The sequence below is a fragment of the Choristoneura fumiferana genome, chromosome 9 (assembly GCF_025370935.1).
Source record: "Choristoneura fumiferana chromosome 9, NRCan_CFum_1, whole genome shotgun sequence".
In the NCBI taxonomy this organism is placed as follows: Eukaryota; Metazoa; Arthropoda; class Insecta; order Lepidoptera; family Tortricidae; genus Choristoneura; species Choristoneura fumiferana.
This window is the reverse complement of record NC_133480.1, coordinates 11,922,715-11,941,743: the sequence shown is the minus strand read 5'-3', so window position 1 is coordinate 11,941,743 and position 19,029 is coordinate 11,922,715. Positions and strand designations below refer to the sequence as shown.

Genomic DNA, 19,029 nt, shown 5'->3' with positions numbered 1-19,029 from the left:
TATTCAACGTTACTTATAGTGTGAATTTGGTAACGTTAACATGCCCTGGTCATGGCAACAGAAACCAGAGTGGGGACGGAGTGAGAGAGTAATAGATAGAGAAAGAGTGAGAGAGGAATAGAAACGCGGAGAGGGGAATATAGGCATCACGTAGCTGCACGCATTAAACTTTATCGATGGATGTTTGTTATTTCGACTTGTGGAAACCGTCAGATTATATATTTTTCGTAATTCTTGAATTCCCTTCAAAATAAAAAAAAATTAGCCACGCTCGAGAATGTCGAGATGACGTTTTTTTTTACAACTTTCTAGCCCTACCCCTTCTTTACGTCACTCTCAAATTGTCAGATTAGTAGAATATACACGTTTTAGTATGTAATTAAGTCATCCTACCTTAATCTGACGCGCTCGGGAATTTCGGATAATGATTTTTTTTTTACTAATCTGATCCTTTATCCTTGACGAGCGGCCATGTATATGGGGCTCATAGTTGGTGGAAGGACTTAACCGGGTACAAGGTATCCCCCTGTATATTAATCTGTCGCGCTTTAGTAAATCCCGAAATCCCTTCTTGGGTTCCCCTACTATATGTTCTTCCTTACATACATGATTATTTCAAAAACATAAAGAGACGGCAGGGTTAGGATACCTGTTTCCTTAAAAAAAAGATCTTAAAGATTCACTCATTCATTTAGATTATTATTATATGTAGATTATGGTTGTGTCAGAACTCTTTTGGTACCTTTACCTAATATTCATGACGGGAACACCCAAATACTCCAAAATATTTTATTCCGAATTTGCTAATTCCGATTTTCACAATTCCTAAGACATATAATTCCGATTACTTAAAAACACGAAATTTATTTTTACGAATTTAAAAATATCGATTTTTTTGAATATCCGATTGTTAAAACTCCGAAGAATGAACTTCAGTTCCTAAAAATATAAAGTTAAAATGGTCAAACTATTGAATTTGTAAAATCAACAGTATTTTTAGGAAAAACGCTCGATTCTAAACTACAGTGGGGACCTCACGTCACGGCAATCGCGGGTAGATTGAACGCTTTTGCAGTTTGGAAAATACGGCAGCTAACCGATGCGACAACGACATTTTGCTTACTTTAATAGCATTATTTCGTACGGCCTTATTTTATGGGGATCTGCTGCAGACATTGAGTCAATTTTTATCTTACAAAAGAGAGCATTTAGAGCAATTTGTAATTTGAAGACGCGTGAATCTTTAAGATCTTTTTTTTAAGGAAACGGTATCCTAACCCTGCCGTCGCTTTATGTTTTTGAAATAACCATGTATGTAAGGAAGAACATATGTGATTTGCCCACTAACGTCGATAAGCCAAAGGCTACTAGAAACACAGGGAAGATTAAAGTGCCATCTTACAGACTGGCTAAAACCAAAAAGTCGTTTCTGGGAAATTGCATACGTTTTATAATAAAATTCCAAAAAATCTTATAAATGAAACAGATACAAAGTTCAGATCTAATGTCAAGAAGACATTACTATCTAAGGCGTATTATAAAGTTAATGATTATATCATGGACAGGGATATTTGGAAATAATCCCGATCCGCATTAGCGATCCCTTCAAATAGCGAACCTACTGTGTTTAAAAATAAAGTTGTGTTAAATACTTGTGATGTATAGATATCATTTAATAATATTGTAAATCTGTTTAAATTCTTCTCAACAGAGTTTTTTCCGAACCGGTGGTAGATTTTTTTTGTCATTCATAAGTGCTTGTTATAGCCTAAATTGAATAAAGATATTTTGACTTTGACTTTGACTTTTGATTTTGAGTGTGTATTCACGCTGACAAAATGGTAAAAAACTACTTTTTTTTGTTTACCTGTCACATTGAGGTGTTTTTTTTGCTCCAACCCCACTGTGTGGGGTGTCGTGAAATAGGTCTTAGAAAAATGGTAGTGGTCTTCAAATAGGTACTATTTTTCGACAAAATCAACAGTGACGTAAATAATCGCTCGGAGAGTTCAAACATATGCGTCTGTCGTCGTGCGTCGTCGTTCTGAACCTATTGTGACGGTTGAGAAATGAAATTATTTATTTTGCTGGAACATCACAGGTGTTACTTTGTACATTAGTTTGTTTGAGCAACTACGGAACCCTACACTGAGCTTGGCTCGACATGCGAGATTGCCCAGTTTTATTAAATTTAGAGATTTATTAATAGGCAGTAAAGATTGTTCATGATTTGAGAATGTCCACCTTCTCAGAAAATATATCTTCTGAGAATGTGCTCTATCTGGAAAAATGCACTTTTTGAAAAAATGCACTTTCAGAGAGAGAGTGAGAAACCTATTGGGAAGTGCACTTTTAGAGAAAGTAAACGTTCCGAGAAAGTCGTCCTTCTGAATAAGTGCGCTTTTAGAGAAAGTGTACGTTTCGAGAAAGTGAGCTTTTCAAGTCTGATCCGAGAAAATCTCATTAGGTACTATGGAGTATTGTGTAAATATCGATATTTATGTACGCAGACGAAGTTGCGGGCAAAAGCTAGTAATTAATAAGAATTCGGTGAAAATCAAGTTCAAAATTTTCGTTACATACATAGTACTTAACTTCGGTAACTGAAGCTAGTATAACAAGGTTGTCTTAAATTTTTTTGACAGGTTCATTTCGCTGGACTAAATGCAAATGACGTTCAAAGAGCTCAAGGATATATTCAAAGTGATGATAGCATTAGTGGCAAAAGCTTTTTCGGCATGGATTTCAGTGGTACGACTGTGAAGTAAGTTATCTATATAAATATACATTATCCGCACATACACAATAAAGTCCCCTAAAATTAATTCGGAATGTTTCAGCAGATGGTTGGGTTTGTTTCACTGAATGAAGTCACGTCTTTCCCTCGATTCGCTTACAACAGCGGCCAATATACGGAAACAATTGTCAACCACAATTTAAAAAAAACCTCGAAATGTATTTAAAGAACTATTCAGTCACGCTGACCCAATCACCTGGGTTATTCCCACCTGTTACCACTAAACTAATTGGTGGTAACAACTGGTTTTTTTTTTTCCCCAGTAGTTACCACCAATTTCTTTAGTGGGTATATATGGCATGGGAAAAAAATCTAATTAGTTACCACCACATTCATTTTAGTTTTCAGCAGTTTATTGTCATGTCAACATATTAAAAAAGGTTCTATTCTATTCAATATTTATGGAGTTATTTTATCTTATCGCGAATATTTGTCCTATCTGTTACAACTAAAGTAATTGGTGGTAACTACTGGTTTTTTTTCCAGAGTTACCACTAGGTACTTTAGTGGTAAAAGATGGGGAAAAAATCCCAGCTGTTACCACTGGTAAAAATTGGTGGTAACAGGTGGGAATAACCCGATCACCACACCTACATATTACGCACCTACTGAAATATTGTGGATTAATTTAAAGAGATCTACAGTACCGTCGATGTCCGTCTAGTAGTGGATATATCGTCACGGCTGGTAGGTTATTTAAAGTGGGCATTATTATAATGAATTACATTATTCCGGTACGTAGCATGACATTGAGGGGCTGTAATCCTAACGAGTTACAAGAGATCGATCGAGGATCGCAGTCAGTATTCTATATGCTACTGGAATAATTTTACGGGATTAACATAAACAGAGCCAGCTTCAACTTTTTTTAACTTCGGTAAATGTGGAACCTTTAGTCTTTTGTTTTTGTGTACCACAGTCACAGGTCACAGTTTTAAGAACTTTAGAGTTTTCAATACTAGAAAACGACACCTGATTAAGTTAGTATGTACGCTCTTAACCGCACTAAAATACACTTCAAGAAAGTAAAACGCTTCTTATAATATATTCATAAAATAAAAATAAAAATTTCAAAGACTGTAAAAATTGTGCAGCAATTTCAAACAGCCATGGTGAAAAAAAAGCAAGGAGACCTGAAGTACAAGTTTCTGTAACATGCGCATGCGCATTAAGATTTCGTAGTAGTTCAATAGGTAATATTCAACTAAAAAGCTAACATCTGTAATGTGAATAATAATTTCTGTAAATTATAATTAACATTGCCTTATTGTGTCGTTGGCTCAAGAGGGTGGATATGGACAATGTCAGTAATACTTTGTGTAATGTCATCTACTCTGTATCATTGTACTAATTTGAAATCTTATTTAAATGCGCTAATTTTGGTGTACTTACTGCCTTTTCGGCGAAATATGTTTCGTCAAATTTCACTTAGCAATCAATCTTTCGCCAAAGTTTCATTAAATTTGGCAAACAATTCGTTGGCATAACTTTACTCCGCATTTTTCTTATTTCGCAACAATTTTATATTGCAAAATTTTACTTCATCACACTTTTATGTGGCAAATAATTATGTAGCAAATGATTGGCTTAGGCGAATAACAAATTGTCAAATAACATTTGGCCAATTTTTATATTGCAAAGTTTTACTTCAAAATTTGTGCGAGCGAGCAAGACGGCTCGGAGCAGAAGCTACTTAGATAGTTTAGCTTCAGAAGGCTACGCTCCGCTTTGCTCCCGCCTTAGCCTTCGATGTTAGTTTTTTTTTATAGCAGCCAGGATAACTGCCACTAGGAAAGTAGGTTGTATGCCATTCAATATGTTGCTAAGTTAAGGTATGCCAATCAATACATTTGACCAAAACATAAAAGACATCTTAAAAAAATCCCAGGTAATAATTTGCATAATAATTTATCAAATAATAATTCCCAAATGTTGAGTTGGGAAATAACATTTCGCCTAAATAAAAATATGTGATAAATAGTTTGGGAGCTAATAATTTGCTAAATAATTTTCGCCAAATCATTAGTAAACCGCTAATTTTAAGTGGCACTAAGAGTGCCACAAATTTTTTTTCAGCACGGCTGTTTGGGAATGCTGTTATGTAGGTAGTTAGTACAGTAGTGGTGTGTTGTGTGTGCAGCGGCGAGCGCGTGATGGGGCTGGTGCGCGGCGGCGCGCTGAGCGACCGCGTGGCGGCGCGGCCGGAGCTGCTGTGGCCGGTGCCGGAGCACTGGAGCCTCGAGGACGCCGCCACCGTGCCGCTGCCCTACGCGCACGCCTATTACTGCCTCGTAAGCTTCTGCCGCCAACAACTAATTCTTCTTCAATGTTGACGTTTTCTAATTTCTTATTGTTATTATAGGCTATAAAAACCCAACTAATGCCTGGTATGTCAATTCTGATCAGCGGAGGTGCAGGCGCATTAGGACAAGCCCTTATAGCGCTGGCACTGCATACTGAGTGCCGTGTTTTCGTGGTTGTCAGTGATATGTTAAAAAAACGTTTTTTGCTGAATTTACTTCCGCAATTAAAAGGGTACGCATGTAATTTACGTGCAAATGCACTAGAACAACATTTTTATGTACGATCAAGGAATTTAATTCATGAGCCACCATAGAACCATTTCTCAGTAAACGTCATAGTGAAATCGCATTAATTAACAAGGAAAGTCGTAATGACTTTTCCTTTCCTTTAAAAAGTTTGCATGGTGGCTCATGGCATGAATTAAAGTTCTTGACCGTACCTTACCAACCATAAATAGGTACATCATAAGAATTAGTCAGGGATCAGTTCGTCTTTGTACAATATCAGTCGCGTATCGTCGTTATAACTCTATACCCACCGGGTTGCCTAAATGTTTTACTTGATATTGATATACCTACACACTACTTCCAAGGAGTTCCGTCTGAAACACGCTTCTCTCACCCTCCGTCTTGCCTAACGAAAATGTTTACGCCACGCCACTGGTACATATTATCCTACTATCCTATTTATTTATTTATATGTGGCTGTTTATCCCATTGCCTATATTTATTTTAGACGTGTATTATAAGTACGATAGTGTGTATATAAGTGTAGATGTGTTTTTGTTGCGTTTTAATTTTCTGATCTACTGTTGATGCAATTCTGTAAAAAGGTTGCCTGGAAGAGATCGCTCTTAAGCGATATGGCCACCTATGCTTACCTTGTAATTTTCTCTCTGTGTACCTGTTTTCTGTACACAAAAATGACTCATTGTATTGTACATATCGTATCTTCGCGTGTACCATCAGCCAAATATGTGGTCTACCACACTAAAGTTGATAATCGTTTGCATGTCAAAAAAAACAATAATGCCAATAGACGTCTGTCAACTTGAAAGTTCATTTGATAGGAACTTGTTAAAAAAAAATTGATAGACCAGTACCTATTTGGCTGATGGTACAAGGGCATGATTGTCCAAAAATCGAAAAGATAACTCATGAAAAAAGTGTAATTATGCCTTTGTTCTGCCGAAGGTACGATACCTATATCTCAACGTTTATCAATTGTGTTTATTTATTTTGTAATATACCTAAAATATTTACATATAGGTACATCATTGAATGATAGAGTGATTTTTTTTGGTTCTATAGCGAACCAATAACAACATGTATTTCTGTAAATTTTACTTTTGCATTTTAGCCGATGATGTAATATGCTGTAGAGACCAATCATTTACGGATGTAGTACTGACTACGACCCATGGCCTAGGGTGTCAGATAGTCTTTTGTGGGAAAGGAGAATCTAAGAATGTAAGAATTATTTTTATTGGGTACCTATTGTTTAAACTGTTATACTTACTTTTGTTGTACTTAAATTAAAATGTTTCTTTATACAGGCATATTTAACATGCTGTTCACCCCAAGGAGTTATGTTGGATATTGACCATGTGGAACGAAACGAAAACTTCTCGTTTGGAATGCAGCACTTGGGTTTTGAGAAATCATACATGGTCGTTGATTTATCTTCAATTTTTGACAATTCTGACGGAGGAACATTAAAAGTAAGTTCTACAAATTAGAAAGTCAGAGACAAAAAGGTAGTGAAAAGAAGTTTTCGATAACTTGAGTACCTACCTACCTATCTACTTAAAGTACTTGCATGGCGAATCCACTATTAAAATTTTCATTTTTCTGATAGCGGCACAAAATTTGGTTCACACTACATACAAAATTAAGGTCAAGGAGGGCATTTCCGTCATACTTTTTGATAAGTTCTCTTTGGCTGGTCACAACTAAGATGATATTTACTTTTTAATAAACCTGATCACTGTAATAGATTAAATATTTATTTAACTATATACAGGTATTCATATTAAATTGCTAGTACTGCTGGTCATTTAAATACGTTTTTTTTTTAAACATGTCAGGTGACGGTTTTTCCCGTTGGTTTGGGGCTATTCCGTCAACCTACGATTTTTCTTGTATCGTGACGTATTACAAACATATACGTCAAGTGAACAAATACCGCTGAACTGTTACTCGAAACTAAACTGTAGCGACCTCAATTTAAGGTTTATTTTAGATTGTATTGGCAAATATATTTTTTTGGGGCAATTCCGGCCTATTTTTACAATCAGGAGTAGTAAACCTTTTAAAAAAGATTCCCGAACCCTAGGGAAAATCCGTCAACTGACACGTTTTTTAAATAATGGGCTGTTATTGTGCTCACCAGTTAGCGCCACTGTTGAGTAAGGTCCAGCCTTATGTTTGCAACAATACTTTTAATTTAAAATCGTATTAATGTTAATTGTCATATTATTACTTAATTAAGTCAAATCAAAAAGGTTGGCAACATATGAAATAGGGAAATTCCGGCAGATGACGGTTTTGCCCATTTCACAATTGACGGATTTGTCTACTCGATCATTTCGTTAATACCAATATTCAACCACCCATAGTTTCTCACCAACAGATTATAATTGAAAATTTGTAAAACTACCAACAAGCATGCATATCGAACTATATAATAAACATACTTAGTAAGCCGTAAACTTACATTTTCTCATCGCACCGTCACGAAACACAACAGCACACTACACTCGCGTTCGAGTTCGGAGCGCAACTAAACTTTAAAAACAGTTTTTTTTCCATTCACTGGCTAGACAGCGCCATCTGTTTTTGTCTGTGGGTATAAAATGTTCTCTCTGCTTTACCGATCGAGTGAGCAAGCGTGTACTGTTGTTTGAATAGCCGCAAACGCCGTTAGACGGAAATGCCCCGCTGACGGATTTGGCCACCCTGACCTTACTTATCCATACTATCCATACTTAGTAGAGTTGCGCCCGCTCGGTCTTTAAAGGGAGCGCTCCGATCTCGGTCAATCGGTCAAATGAACTAGTTCGGTCTTTTAGTTCCTTTAGTTCCTTTAGCTCCGAGGTGCGGCTCCGATCGAAACAGGGAAAAGGAAAGGGAAGGGAACGAGTTTAGACTCGAATCGGTCATGAACTGAACTGGGAGCTAAAGATCGGAATATTAAAAAATAAGGAGTATAATAAAAATATAACGTTATAATCAGATAAAAACAATCATTCATTTGTTGTCGTAGTTTCGTTTAACCGGGTTTCTAATTATGGTTCTTTGGTATCATCAAACAAGCGGACAATGTACAATGTAAAATAAATGCGTCTCTCACGCACATGAGCAGGATACGCTTTGAAATAATACTATTTGTCTCGTTCACATCGCCATGCCGTCCGCTCCGCTCTTTACCTATTCGTTTCCTCGTTCACTCGCTCAATCCCAGCTCCCGCTCCGTTTTAGCTCCGGAGCCAAAGGAGCGCGGACCGAGACCGAGACCGATTAAGATCGTTTACGACGAACTAGTTCTTTTCGGTCCGCGATGGGAAATCATTCTTTTTAGTTCTTAGTTCAGGACCGACTCAAGCCAAATAATGCCGTCTCTATTTGTCTTGTTCGAATAAACGAAGACGGCATCACATTTAACCGTCAGTTAACACTAATCAATGGATGGTGAAACAGCCCTTATAATATTAAAAAATGCGAAAGTGTTTGTATGTTTGTCCGTCTTTCACGCCGTAACGGAGCGACGGATCGACGTGATTTTTAGCATAGAGATAAGTAGTTTATGGGCCCGAGAGTGACATAGGCTACTTTTTATCCCGGAAAAATGCACAATTCCCGAGGGAACAGCGCGCGATAACCGAATATCACGCGGGCGGAGCCGCGGGCAAAAGCTAGTTACTGCATAAATATAAGGGCCAGATTTTTTGCCGCTCAGTATAAGTTGTGAGATTAATACCAACTGTTTATCTCGTCTCGTAGAATTTTAATTGATATCCATATTCATAAAACCATGGTTAGCGATCATCATAAACACATGGTACACAGTTTGAGCTGCATTTAAAACGCTCCTTATTATAGCCCTATAATCGTTCTACCTCGATCTATTGCCGAAATTCATGAAAGAAACTTGAAATGAATACCTACATAAACCGAAAAAACGGTTATCTATTGTTTGCAGTATTTAGCTGCGCAGTATTTAGTTTGCGGTTTGTGATGGCGTACATTGATAGCAGTATTTAATTTGTATGTAAAAAGGAAAATTCAGACTCCATTATTTTTAAAAGTCGCTGAACTAAATGTTGTTCAGTTTGACGAGGACACATGCTAGTAGGTAGCATTTCCGAAATAGTAGCATGCTAGTAACTAGCATGTGTGCAGTACCTTTAGCTCTCACGTATTCATGTCCTGCTCTGAAAGCAGAGCAGTACCATGGCGGAAGCAATGGCATGTATCGCTTCGGTTCCCATATGCACTATGGGGATCGTCATGAGAACTTCGACATTGCGGGCCTATGACTATCTAGTTAACCGGCAATTAATTAGTATCACAATTTCAGGAACTGCAGTCGCTGATATCGGAGGGTATAAGCCGCGGCGTGGTGCGTCCGCTGTCCCGCGTGGCGTACGCGCCGCACGAGGCGCCGCGCGCGTTCCGCCTGCTGGCCGCCAGCCGCCACCGCGGCCGCGTGCTGCTGCGCCTGCAGCCGACGCCGCCGCTGCCGGCGCAACCCAGGTACGTCAAACATCGCTCACGCCCACGGTGAAAAACCTTCCCGCCATTCTCGTTGGCGCCATGTATCGATTTGTGAGCCCCTTCAGCTTCGACTTTGGCTTAACCGAAAGTTAGGGGATTTCAAAGACAAAATCTGATTTAATAAAAACATACGTAATAATAAACATTATCACCAAACTTTAAGTTCCATAGGTCAATGGGTATAGGTTACCTATATTGTTGTTATACTATAGTCAAAAGAAAATAAGGGCCACTTGATTTTCACCGGTAAAATGAAATTAAACGCTCGATTTTAATGAAAATTTGCACTTTGAATATTTCGCAAACAGATCACTGCATAGAAAAATCGTCTTAGTAACCACCCAATGGTTTTAAAAGACCTATCCAACGATATCCCACACTATAGGGTTCGTCGGGGAAAAAAATACAGCTTTCTAGTAGGTACTAACGGTCTCTGAACTCTGAACCGCGGTCTGACAGAAAGACGGACAGACACGGTCAGACATAGTGAAACTATCAATCAGGGTTCCTTGTTGACTACGGAACCCTAAAATACGTTTGCGTTTTTATCTAAATAAGTTTAAATTGAATTAAAAGTATTTGTATTGTGTATGTAGTATTCATAAAACCATTTTTGGCCAAGGAATGTTATAAAGAATTATATTTATTAGTATTTTCGTTTTACCAATAAAACTCCGTCCCTTTATTTTCTTTTGAGTAGTATATAAAAACTGACTTCACATACATTTTCCAATATTTTTAAAACATAAAATACAATACAGTATTTAATCTACCCAAGTAACAACAATAAATAGGTAATAGGCACCACTAAATGGCATAGATCAAAATGTTTTTAGGGTTCCGTAGCCAAATGGCAAAAAAGGGAACCCTTATGGATTCGTCATGTCTGTCTGTCTGTATGTCCGTCCGTATCTCACAGCCACTATTTTCCGAAACTATAGGAACTATACTATTGAAACTTGGTAAGTAGCTGTATTATGTGAACCGCATTAAGACTTTTACACAAAAATAGAAAAAAAACAATAAATTTTGAGGGTTCCCCATACTTAAAACGGAAACTCAAATATATTTTTTTCATCAAACCCATACGTGTGGGGTATCTAATTTAAAAAATGATATTGAATTGAGGTTTCTAATATCAGTTTTTTCTTAACTGAATATATTGCGCGAGAAACACTTCCAAAGTGGTAAAATGTGTAACTTCTATAATAAGAGAATGATAAAGGTAAAAAATATATATGATGTACATTACCATGCAAACTGCCATCGAAAATTGGTTTGAACGAGACTAGTAATTACTTTTTTTTAATACGTCATAAATCGTAAAGTAAAGGAAACTTTTATATTATGTTACTTGCTGCTACGGAACCCTTCATGGGCGAGTCCGACACGCACTTGGCCGCTTTTTTTTCCTATGCCATCGAGTGGACGCTGCCTCTGCGTCTGCCTCGGGTTGAGGCAGCAGCTCGACACGAGGCTGCCTTTACTTTAGATACACTGCTGTAAACGGATGGTGTGTCATAGCGCTAAACTCTCCAGCAATGTTGCACGTTTAAGTTTCATTGCTGTCTATTTATTTAAAGACATTTTTGATATAAAATTAAGGCAAAATTAATAAGGCATTTATGACCACCAAAGAAAAAAAGGCGTAAGAACTATCTTTGTTCTGAAATAATAAAGAAGAAATTAAAGAACGAAGTGCCCATAAGGGTGGCAGCTTTTCCTCGTTGACTAATAAAAATAATAAAAGAAGACAAAGTTAAGTTAAAAGTTAAAAATAAAGTTAGTTAGTCTGCCGAAACGCTCCAATATCCACCCACATCGTAGTGGTCAACATTGCAATACCTACTTAACTACAATCGAAACCTAACACGTTTTTGCAGCATGCTATTTGCAGGGATGTGAATTGGCGCTATGAGTACCTATCATTGTCGCTTAACAATTGTTACAGTGCTTATTTACTTGTATATTATTATGTAACTTTATAAATAACTGAAATTAAGTGGATTTTAACTAACTCTGAAATTACAGGATCGTTTGCTCTCCTGACAATTGCCAGATTGTTCTATGTGACGACGTGGGGCTGACACTAAAGCTAGCTGATAGACTGGTGAAGCGAGGAGCTAGGACCCTACATCTGCATTCCACAGCCTCTGACTCGCGCTTTAGCCTTGCACTCAAGTACTAATATTTTACGAACAATAAATATCTACCTTTTCACATGAGAACGAAAAATCGTAAATCATAACCATAATAACATTTTTTACACAGATCATGGCAAAAACTTAACGTTAAAGTGCAAATATCATCAGAAGACATTTCCAATAATAAAACCGCATTTAATATGCTAAATAAAAGTCTGGAAATGGGCCCCGTAGAGGGAATATTTATATTGATTACCTGCGGCGGCACTCACCAGAAAAGACACGTTTACCAGTCTCTGGTTGCGAACCTGGACGCGGCCTCAAGAAAATTATGTTCATCACTTAAGTATGTTTTCGTCCTGGACTAATTTATAAAGATAATTTTGTGATGTGAGTAATTTTTTTTTGCTCAAATTTCAGATATTTTGCAGTAATAAATTCCGACACCTCTGTTGGAGAACAAATATGCCTCACACGTTCAATAGACCGACTACCAGCAATGTTGCTTTCTGCACCAACGCTAACAAAGGTAAATAAAAGCATTTCTCGGGCAGCAATAATCACGATGCCTCTTGACACAAGTAAGACAACGATCTCTGCGATAAAAATAATTTACGACAGCACGCAAACCGCCATTCATTTATCATGCCTATCGCCTTGTTGTTTATAAATATGTGTACCTAACTAATATCATTGCTTGTCACTATTAAGTTACGTTGTAAAAGTGCAGGAATCAGGATTTATATACGTATCTAATTGTGCTGTGAAACGAAAGATTTGAGATTCTAGTTTAGCTTCTTAAGTAGATATGATTTTTGAACGATCCCATGCCTGACTCACGTGCTTTTTTATTATTTTATTAGGTTGATGCCAGCGGGCAATCGTCACGCCCAGTCAATTATCGCGAACTCATAGACGTGATAGAGCAAGGTTTACGATCGTCTCAACCTGTGCTTTTAGCTCATCTTCTGGCAAAGGAAATGAGTTCACTTTTACATCAAATACTTACAGCGGCCGGTGGGTACAGTATAGCGTTTGCAAAATTTTTGATTTACTATGTAACCTCAGACCTCAAATATTTTATCAAACTTTTCCTTCCAGCGATAAAAGTATCGTTGAAAGATAACACTGAAAATGCCACTTTGCAAGACCTAGGCATGCATATTGATAATGCATGTATTGTATCCTCCTTATTGAGGGCCACGCAAAATATACAAATCGATGAGAAACAAGTACCTTTTCTGACTATACAGAGGTAAGTATTTAGTGGCATTAACAATTTTAGGTTTAAATAATATAATAATAAATGACGTTCCTAATGTTTTATTATAGAATACGAGATATGGAAAATAAATTAAAAGAATCCAACTACTCGCCTAAAAAAGGTCTAGATGCGATATTCTCGTATGTTGATCCCGATGAACTACTGGCCACGGCTGATATGGTGCCATTGCGTACTCAATACAATAACAGTGAACAGGTAGGTTAACGACTTAAATAACAATGGCATAATTTACTAATTAATTCATGTTTTAAGTTGTACCTATAACTGATAAATATTTTCTTGTAGAGAGACGACGAGTTTGATGCTAAGCAAACGTTACTCTGCATATTACCGGGCCTCGAAGGCCACCATGGCCGCTTCCGTTTAATGTGTGAGCGGTTGAAACTGCCAGCGATTGTGCTGCAGCCAGGTGTCGACAATCCCAATGAGACAGTTCAAGAGATGACTGAGAGGTTTGCTAGGGTACGTTGCAGCTGAAAACGTGTTGATAAACCTGATCATACACTTGATCATCACAGAACATGAGCATTATGCCGTTTTTAAATTTGAAGAACTAAATAACGAACCGAGCCAAGAAAAGAGCCAAACATTGCTACGAACATTTACACGATCATTCCATGGAACGGTCTGGTAAATGCTCGTCAAAATTTTTATTATTGTTTGACGGATACTTGGCAAAAAGCTCTCAGCAAATTTTACGTCGTTTGGCGTGAATACTCGCGTCAACGCTCGCTAGAATGTTCGCTAAAACGTTCCTGTTTATTTTGTGAGCTTTTACTTGTAATGTAACATTCGCTATAATGCGCATTACAAGTGATTTCTCAAGTTAATCAGGACATTCATGTAGACGGTGCGAGAATAGTCGTGCGAGTTTATACAATCAGAGATATTGACGGAAATGTACCTACCGCACGCAACACGCGCGGTATTTCCCGCGCCATCTAAGTAAGACGGCTTGAATATTCTTGTGAAGAATTGTTTTAGTTTACGGTGTCTGCCATCTGTTGCTATGTCTGTAGGTACCACAAATCAATTCAACCCCAATTCAGTTTCTTTCAGTCATTAATTGATGCAGATGTTACTTTGCGGAAATTAACTATAGACTTTCATCAAAGAATACTATAATAGTTAGTATTACTATAATAGTATGTACCTACTTTACCTTGATACTCTGCAACCACGCACGCACGGCACGCGACACGCGACGTGTAGTCGCGAAGTAACAAAGTAAAATGTACAGGGATGGCACCTCAAATATTTAATAAAATTCCAGATTCTTTTAAAGAACTGAATTTGGCGCAATTTAAAAAAAAATGTCATTGTTACTAATAAATAAATGTTATTATAGCGTCAATGAATTTTTAAGTGATGACAATTTATAATTATTAATATTGTTTTAATGTTATGATTTTGAATTTTGATGGACTTTTTTTAATTTATTTTTATAGTGTTTTGATTATTTTTTTTTTATATGACATATTTATATTGTTTTTTTTTTCTTTTTTTCTTCGACTGATGTATGCAATTATAAAAGAAAAAAAACTGAAATTTTGCACGCCATGTGGCAAAACATACAGGGCTCTATATTTTTTTATTTTATCATCTCTACATCTGTACCTATGTTTGACAAATAAACTATTCTTATTCTTATTACATAGTTTCTTTCACCTAAACCATACCTAAACAAAATATTTATAAGAGGATTCATTATTATTAATTTATTATACTCTATTCTATATTCCAAAATTTACAGATTTATTTGACGAAGATCGCATCCAAGAGATTCTATCTCTTAGGGTACGAAATGGGTGTACCGATGGCTTTGGAGATGGCTTCGATATTGGAAGATAATGATAAAAAAAGTTCATATTTTTCATATACATGTTGAAGGAATAAACCTAATTACATATTATGAAATCGATTTAAAAATAAAGGGTGATCAATCCAAATGGGTCAGTATGGAGAAGTCATAGAAACTATGAGAGTAGTAATATGGCTATATTGTAATGTCAGCAACTGTTTAGGGATAATATTTACTTAGGCACTTTTGATGAGATGTTCTCAAATTAGTGTTCGTGATTAAGTCAATCACAGATAATAGTATGTATAGGAGTAAAAAAATATACTATAATGTATTGTACATTGTATAAAACGCGTTTTTTATTGTGCAGGGATGACCGGCACAGTGTTCTGTTTGGGCGGTGGGCCGGAGGAGTACCTGTCGGAGCTGGAGCAGCAGCTGCGTGTGGCGACAGCGAGCGAATCCTCGTCCTCGGAGCAGGCGCTGCAGGACGCGGTGGTGCGTCACATGTGCGCGCTCATGGGCGGCGGCGGCTCCGCGCAGCTCGAGGCCGCGCTGCGCGACGCGTCCAGCTGGCGCGAGAAGGTGGAGGCGAGCGTGCGCGCGCTGCGCGGCCGCGTGGCGCACTCGTCGCAGTACGCGCGCGCGCTCATCGAGGCGGCGTACGCGCGCGTGACGCAGGCGCGGCAGCACGCGCGGGCGCAGGCGCAGCGCGAGCCGCGCGCGCTGCAGTCGCGCGTGGTGCTGCTGCGCTCCCCGCCGCCCGCCGCCGCCGCCGCCGCCGCCGCCGCGCCCGCCGCCGCCCCGCACCCGCTGCAGCGCTACTCGCGGCAAACTCTCCGAGTGCACGACCTGCGCGCGCCGCTCACGCGCTGTACCGACGACTTGCGCGTCGCCGCCTTCATCAACCAAAACCTCGATCAACAAATATTAGAAAAGTTCCAAAACAAAATCTTATTAGATACTTACATCGAAAATCCTGTTGAGTTCATGGCCTCACAAGAGAGTCAAAAGTAATAATCATACGTTCTGTACAAGAAGAGCATAAAACGAGCCATTTTACCTGAGACGTTCATATTCGAGTACGAAGAGGGTAGATAGACAAATCGAGGGGAAAATGAGATCATGCTCGAGTTTTACTCTGCTTTTAACTTCGATTGCGTTTAAATTAAATAGCAACATTGGGTACAATTGTTCACTTACTAGGTACCTTTTAGTAATCATGCATTGCCATGTATATTATTTTTTTCAAACATCCAAGGAAATGTCGTCCTTATCTTTGTGATAATATAACGCCCAGTACGTCTTTGTGTAGCACTTATTGAAGATTCGTTCTAGTTTCAAATTAGAGGATGGTAATGGAATTTCATACAATATTGCTGACCATGGTCAGCAAAGAGATTGTCTTATGTGTCAGTGGGTTTTATTTCTTTTTCTTAAAAATGTCCGTAAAAGTTGACATTATTCTTTACATATCAGAAGGTGAAGTGCATAGTTTATGGTGAGCGAAAAATTAAAAAGTTAAAAAGATTGCAGGCGCGCTAGCTCGAAAATAATGAATTAGCGCGCCTGCAATCAGTCACTTTTTTTTTAAGTTAAAAAGGCCATGGTAATGTTGGCACAAGTCGTATATATACAGCCAAGTCTATTGGCCGGTATCAGATATTTTGTTGGAACTCCGGACTTACTCTATTGGGTCTGAAATAGCTTGTGGTGTTTTCGGTGGAAAAATACACCTGCAGTTTATTTTTAATGATAAAAGGCGGGAAAGCATAAGAAAAATATTCGAATAAAATTAAATTTTATAATATATTTTGAGAAAAAGTTTATTCTATTTCAGAATTATTCACCATTTTTGAGAAAAGCTTTATATTAGTCTCGGCTGGAATAGCAGTTGCTGGCTTCGTATTAGTTAAACGGACTCGCAAGCTCGTGTTTAATACTCATACTCAGCCAGCAATTGCCTACTTCCAGGCCACGACAATAATCTACTATTATTGGCTATCATATCATATAAGAAAAACATAGTTCGTGAATGTGTATTTACTTTTAAATCTCTTATTTGCCTAGATTAAATCAGGTATTCAATATAATAAACAAGGATTGACATTTATTGTTAATAATTTATTAAAATAACCAATTAATAAGGTATCATCATTTTTAGGGTTCCGTACCTACCTAAAAAAGGAAAACGGAACCCTTATAGGATCACTTTGTTGTCCGTCTCTGTGTCGATCAGTCTGTCAAGACCTTTTTCTCGGGAACGCATGGAGGAATCAAGTTGAAATTAACACCTAATACTTATGCATGCGGCCCTTGAAGCTGTAAAAAAATAAAGCTTCTACATTAACGCAATCAAAAGATACGACCATTTGAGCCTTATTTTTCATACATTTCGCATTAGAATCAAAACCTATAGGGCACTTCCCGTAGACCTAGAATCATGAAATTCTGTAAGACTTCCGATCTTACAGCATAAGTAAAGGAAAAAAAAAACGAAAATCGCTAATTTATTGCTCCATCACAAATAAAATATATTTTTTTGATTACAAACTTATTTCGTTCGAAAGCGATGGTTTATTTCGACACTGCGTTGATCAAGGCGGCGTAGTGACTACGGTGCACGGGGCCCCGAGTTCGAATCCTAGAACAATAATTTAAAAAAAATGTTTTTGTTTATTAATTTTTCTCTTTCCATTGTATTAAATATTTTCTATTTTATATATTAAAAATAAAATGTAAAAAAATTGAGACCAATAAAATATTTTGTATTTTTTTGTATAGGTATATTAGAGGAAACAACAATCTAATAAAACGGGAAAAATTCTCGAGACTATTTACATACAAATTTGTACGGAGCCCTCAGTGCGCGAGTCCGACTCGCACTTGACCGATTTTTTAATAAATAAAATTATCTCAAGATTTGGCTCAAGCTTACAAAAAAAATAGCTAAAAAATACAATACAATGCAAATATCCTTTATTGATCACTAAAAGCAGTACAGTAATATTTAATGCTCGAATTTTACACTGCCTTTCACTTCGATTACGAAGAGATGAAATAACAACAGTGGAAACATGGTTCACTTATTAGGTACCTTTTAATTTTCATGCATTGTTAATATAATCATAAATATTTCGTTTTATTGATTTATTTTGATTTATTTGATTGATTTTTAGTTTTATATAAATTAAAAATTATTAAAAAAATGTATAAAAGCTTTTTGTTTGTCTTTTTTTTTTGTTAGAGGAAGTTTACCTTATGCACTAAAGCCTAAAAAGTCATTCAATGTCGCCTAGATCCAGCATAAATAGGATATTTATTTCTATTTAAGATCATGAGAAATGGAAAGTCTCTTCTTCATTTCTGTTTAATTAGTACGTAATTAGTGTTGAGGTGAATTAATTACAATAAATGGTGTTGATATGAAAAGATGTTTAGATTTGTTTTTTTATGTCCACGGAAACCCTTATTCCGCCGTATTGATCGCACATTCATTGAATTTTGAGTTCGTATGCATTATGTTCTATTTAAAAACCATATGGATTGTAATTTGTTAAGTGATATAAATTAATGGGCTGCAGTGCTACGTATCGTTTTAAAAACATAACGATACAAGTGTTGTTTTGGTGAATAGAGTATAGATTTTAACAAAATCTTGTCATATACATATGTAATGTATGTTCTTATATTAGTATTCGTGATTAAATAGCTACATCACAGATAAAGTATAGGAGCATAAATAGTACATACATTACTACCGAGGCCGGGAAAAAGCAATTCGTGGATGAGTAGAGTTTGACGGACGAAGCGTAGCTAACTGAACAAACATGAACTAACGATGAACAAACGATGGGGCAGCAGCGGGGAAAAAAATGGGTGGTCAACTTCACGAGCATACTTTGCTCACCCGCGACCAAAAA

The 19,029-nt window shown here is 37.2% G+C and overlaps 1 protein-coding gene across 1 annotated transcript in view; it reads left to right on the top strand.

Annotated features, from left to right (window-relative positions):
* The window catches only part of LOC141431507 (fatty acid synthase-like), a 56,530-nt gene extending 38,674 nt beyond the window's left edge, over positions 1-17,856 (top strand). The window contains exons 25-39 of the mRNA XM_074092694.1: positions 2,646-2,764; positions 4,938-5,088; positions 5,160-5,340; positions 6,461-6,570; positions 6,657-6,821; positions 9,680-9,855; positions 11,908-12,057; positions 12,148-12,366; positions 12,441-12,549; positions 12,884-13,037; positions 13,122-13,275; positions 13,353-13,500; positions 13,591-13,767; positions 15,059-15,167; positions 15,477-17,856. Of these exons, the coding sequence (XP_073948795.1) occupies positions 2,646-2,764; positions 4,938-5,088; positions 5,160-5,340; positions 6,461-6,570; positions 6,657-6,821; positions 9,680-9,855; positions 11,908-12,057; positions 12,148-12,366; positions 12,441-12,549; positions 12,884-13,037; positions 13,122-13,275; positions 13,353-13,500; positions 13,591-13,767; positions 15,059-15,167; positions 15,477-16,123 (2,769 nt within the window). The 3' untranslated portion in view covers positions 16,124-17,856. The remainder of the gene's footprint in view (positions 1-2,645; positions 2,765-4,937; positions 5,089-5,159; positions 5,341-6,460; positions 6,571-6,656; positions 6,822-9,679; positions 9,856-11,907; positions 12,058-12,147; positions 12,367-12,440; positions 12,550-12,883; positions 13,038-13,121; positions 13,276-13,352; positions 13,501-13,590; positions 13,768-15,058; positions 15,168-15,476) is intronic.
* Positions 17,857-19,029: the final 1,173 nt, after the last annotated feature.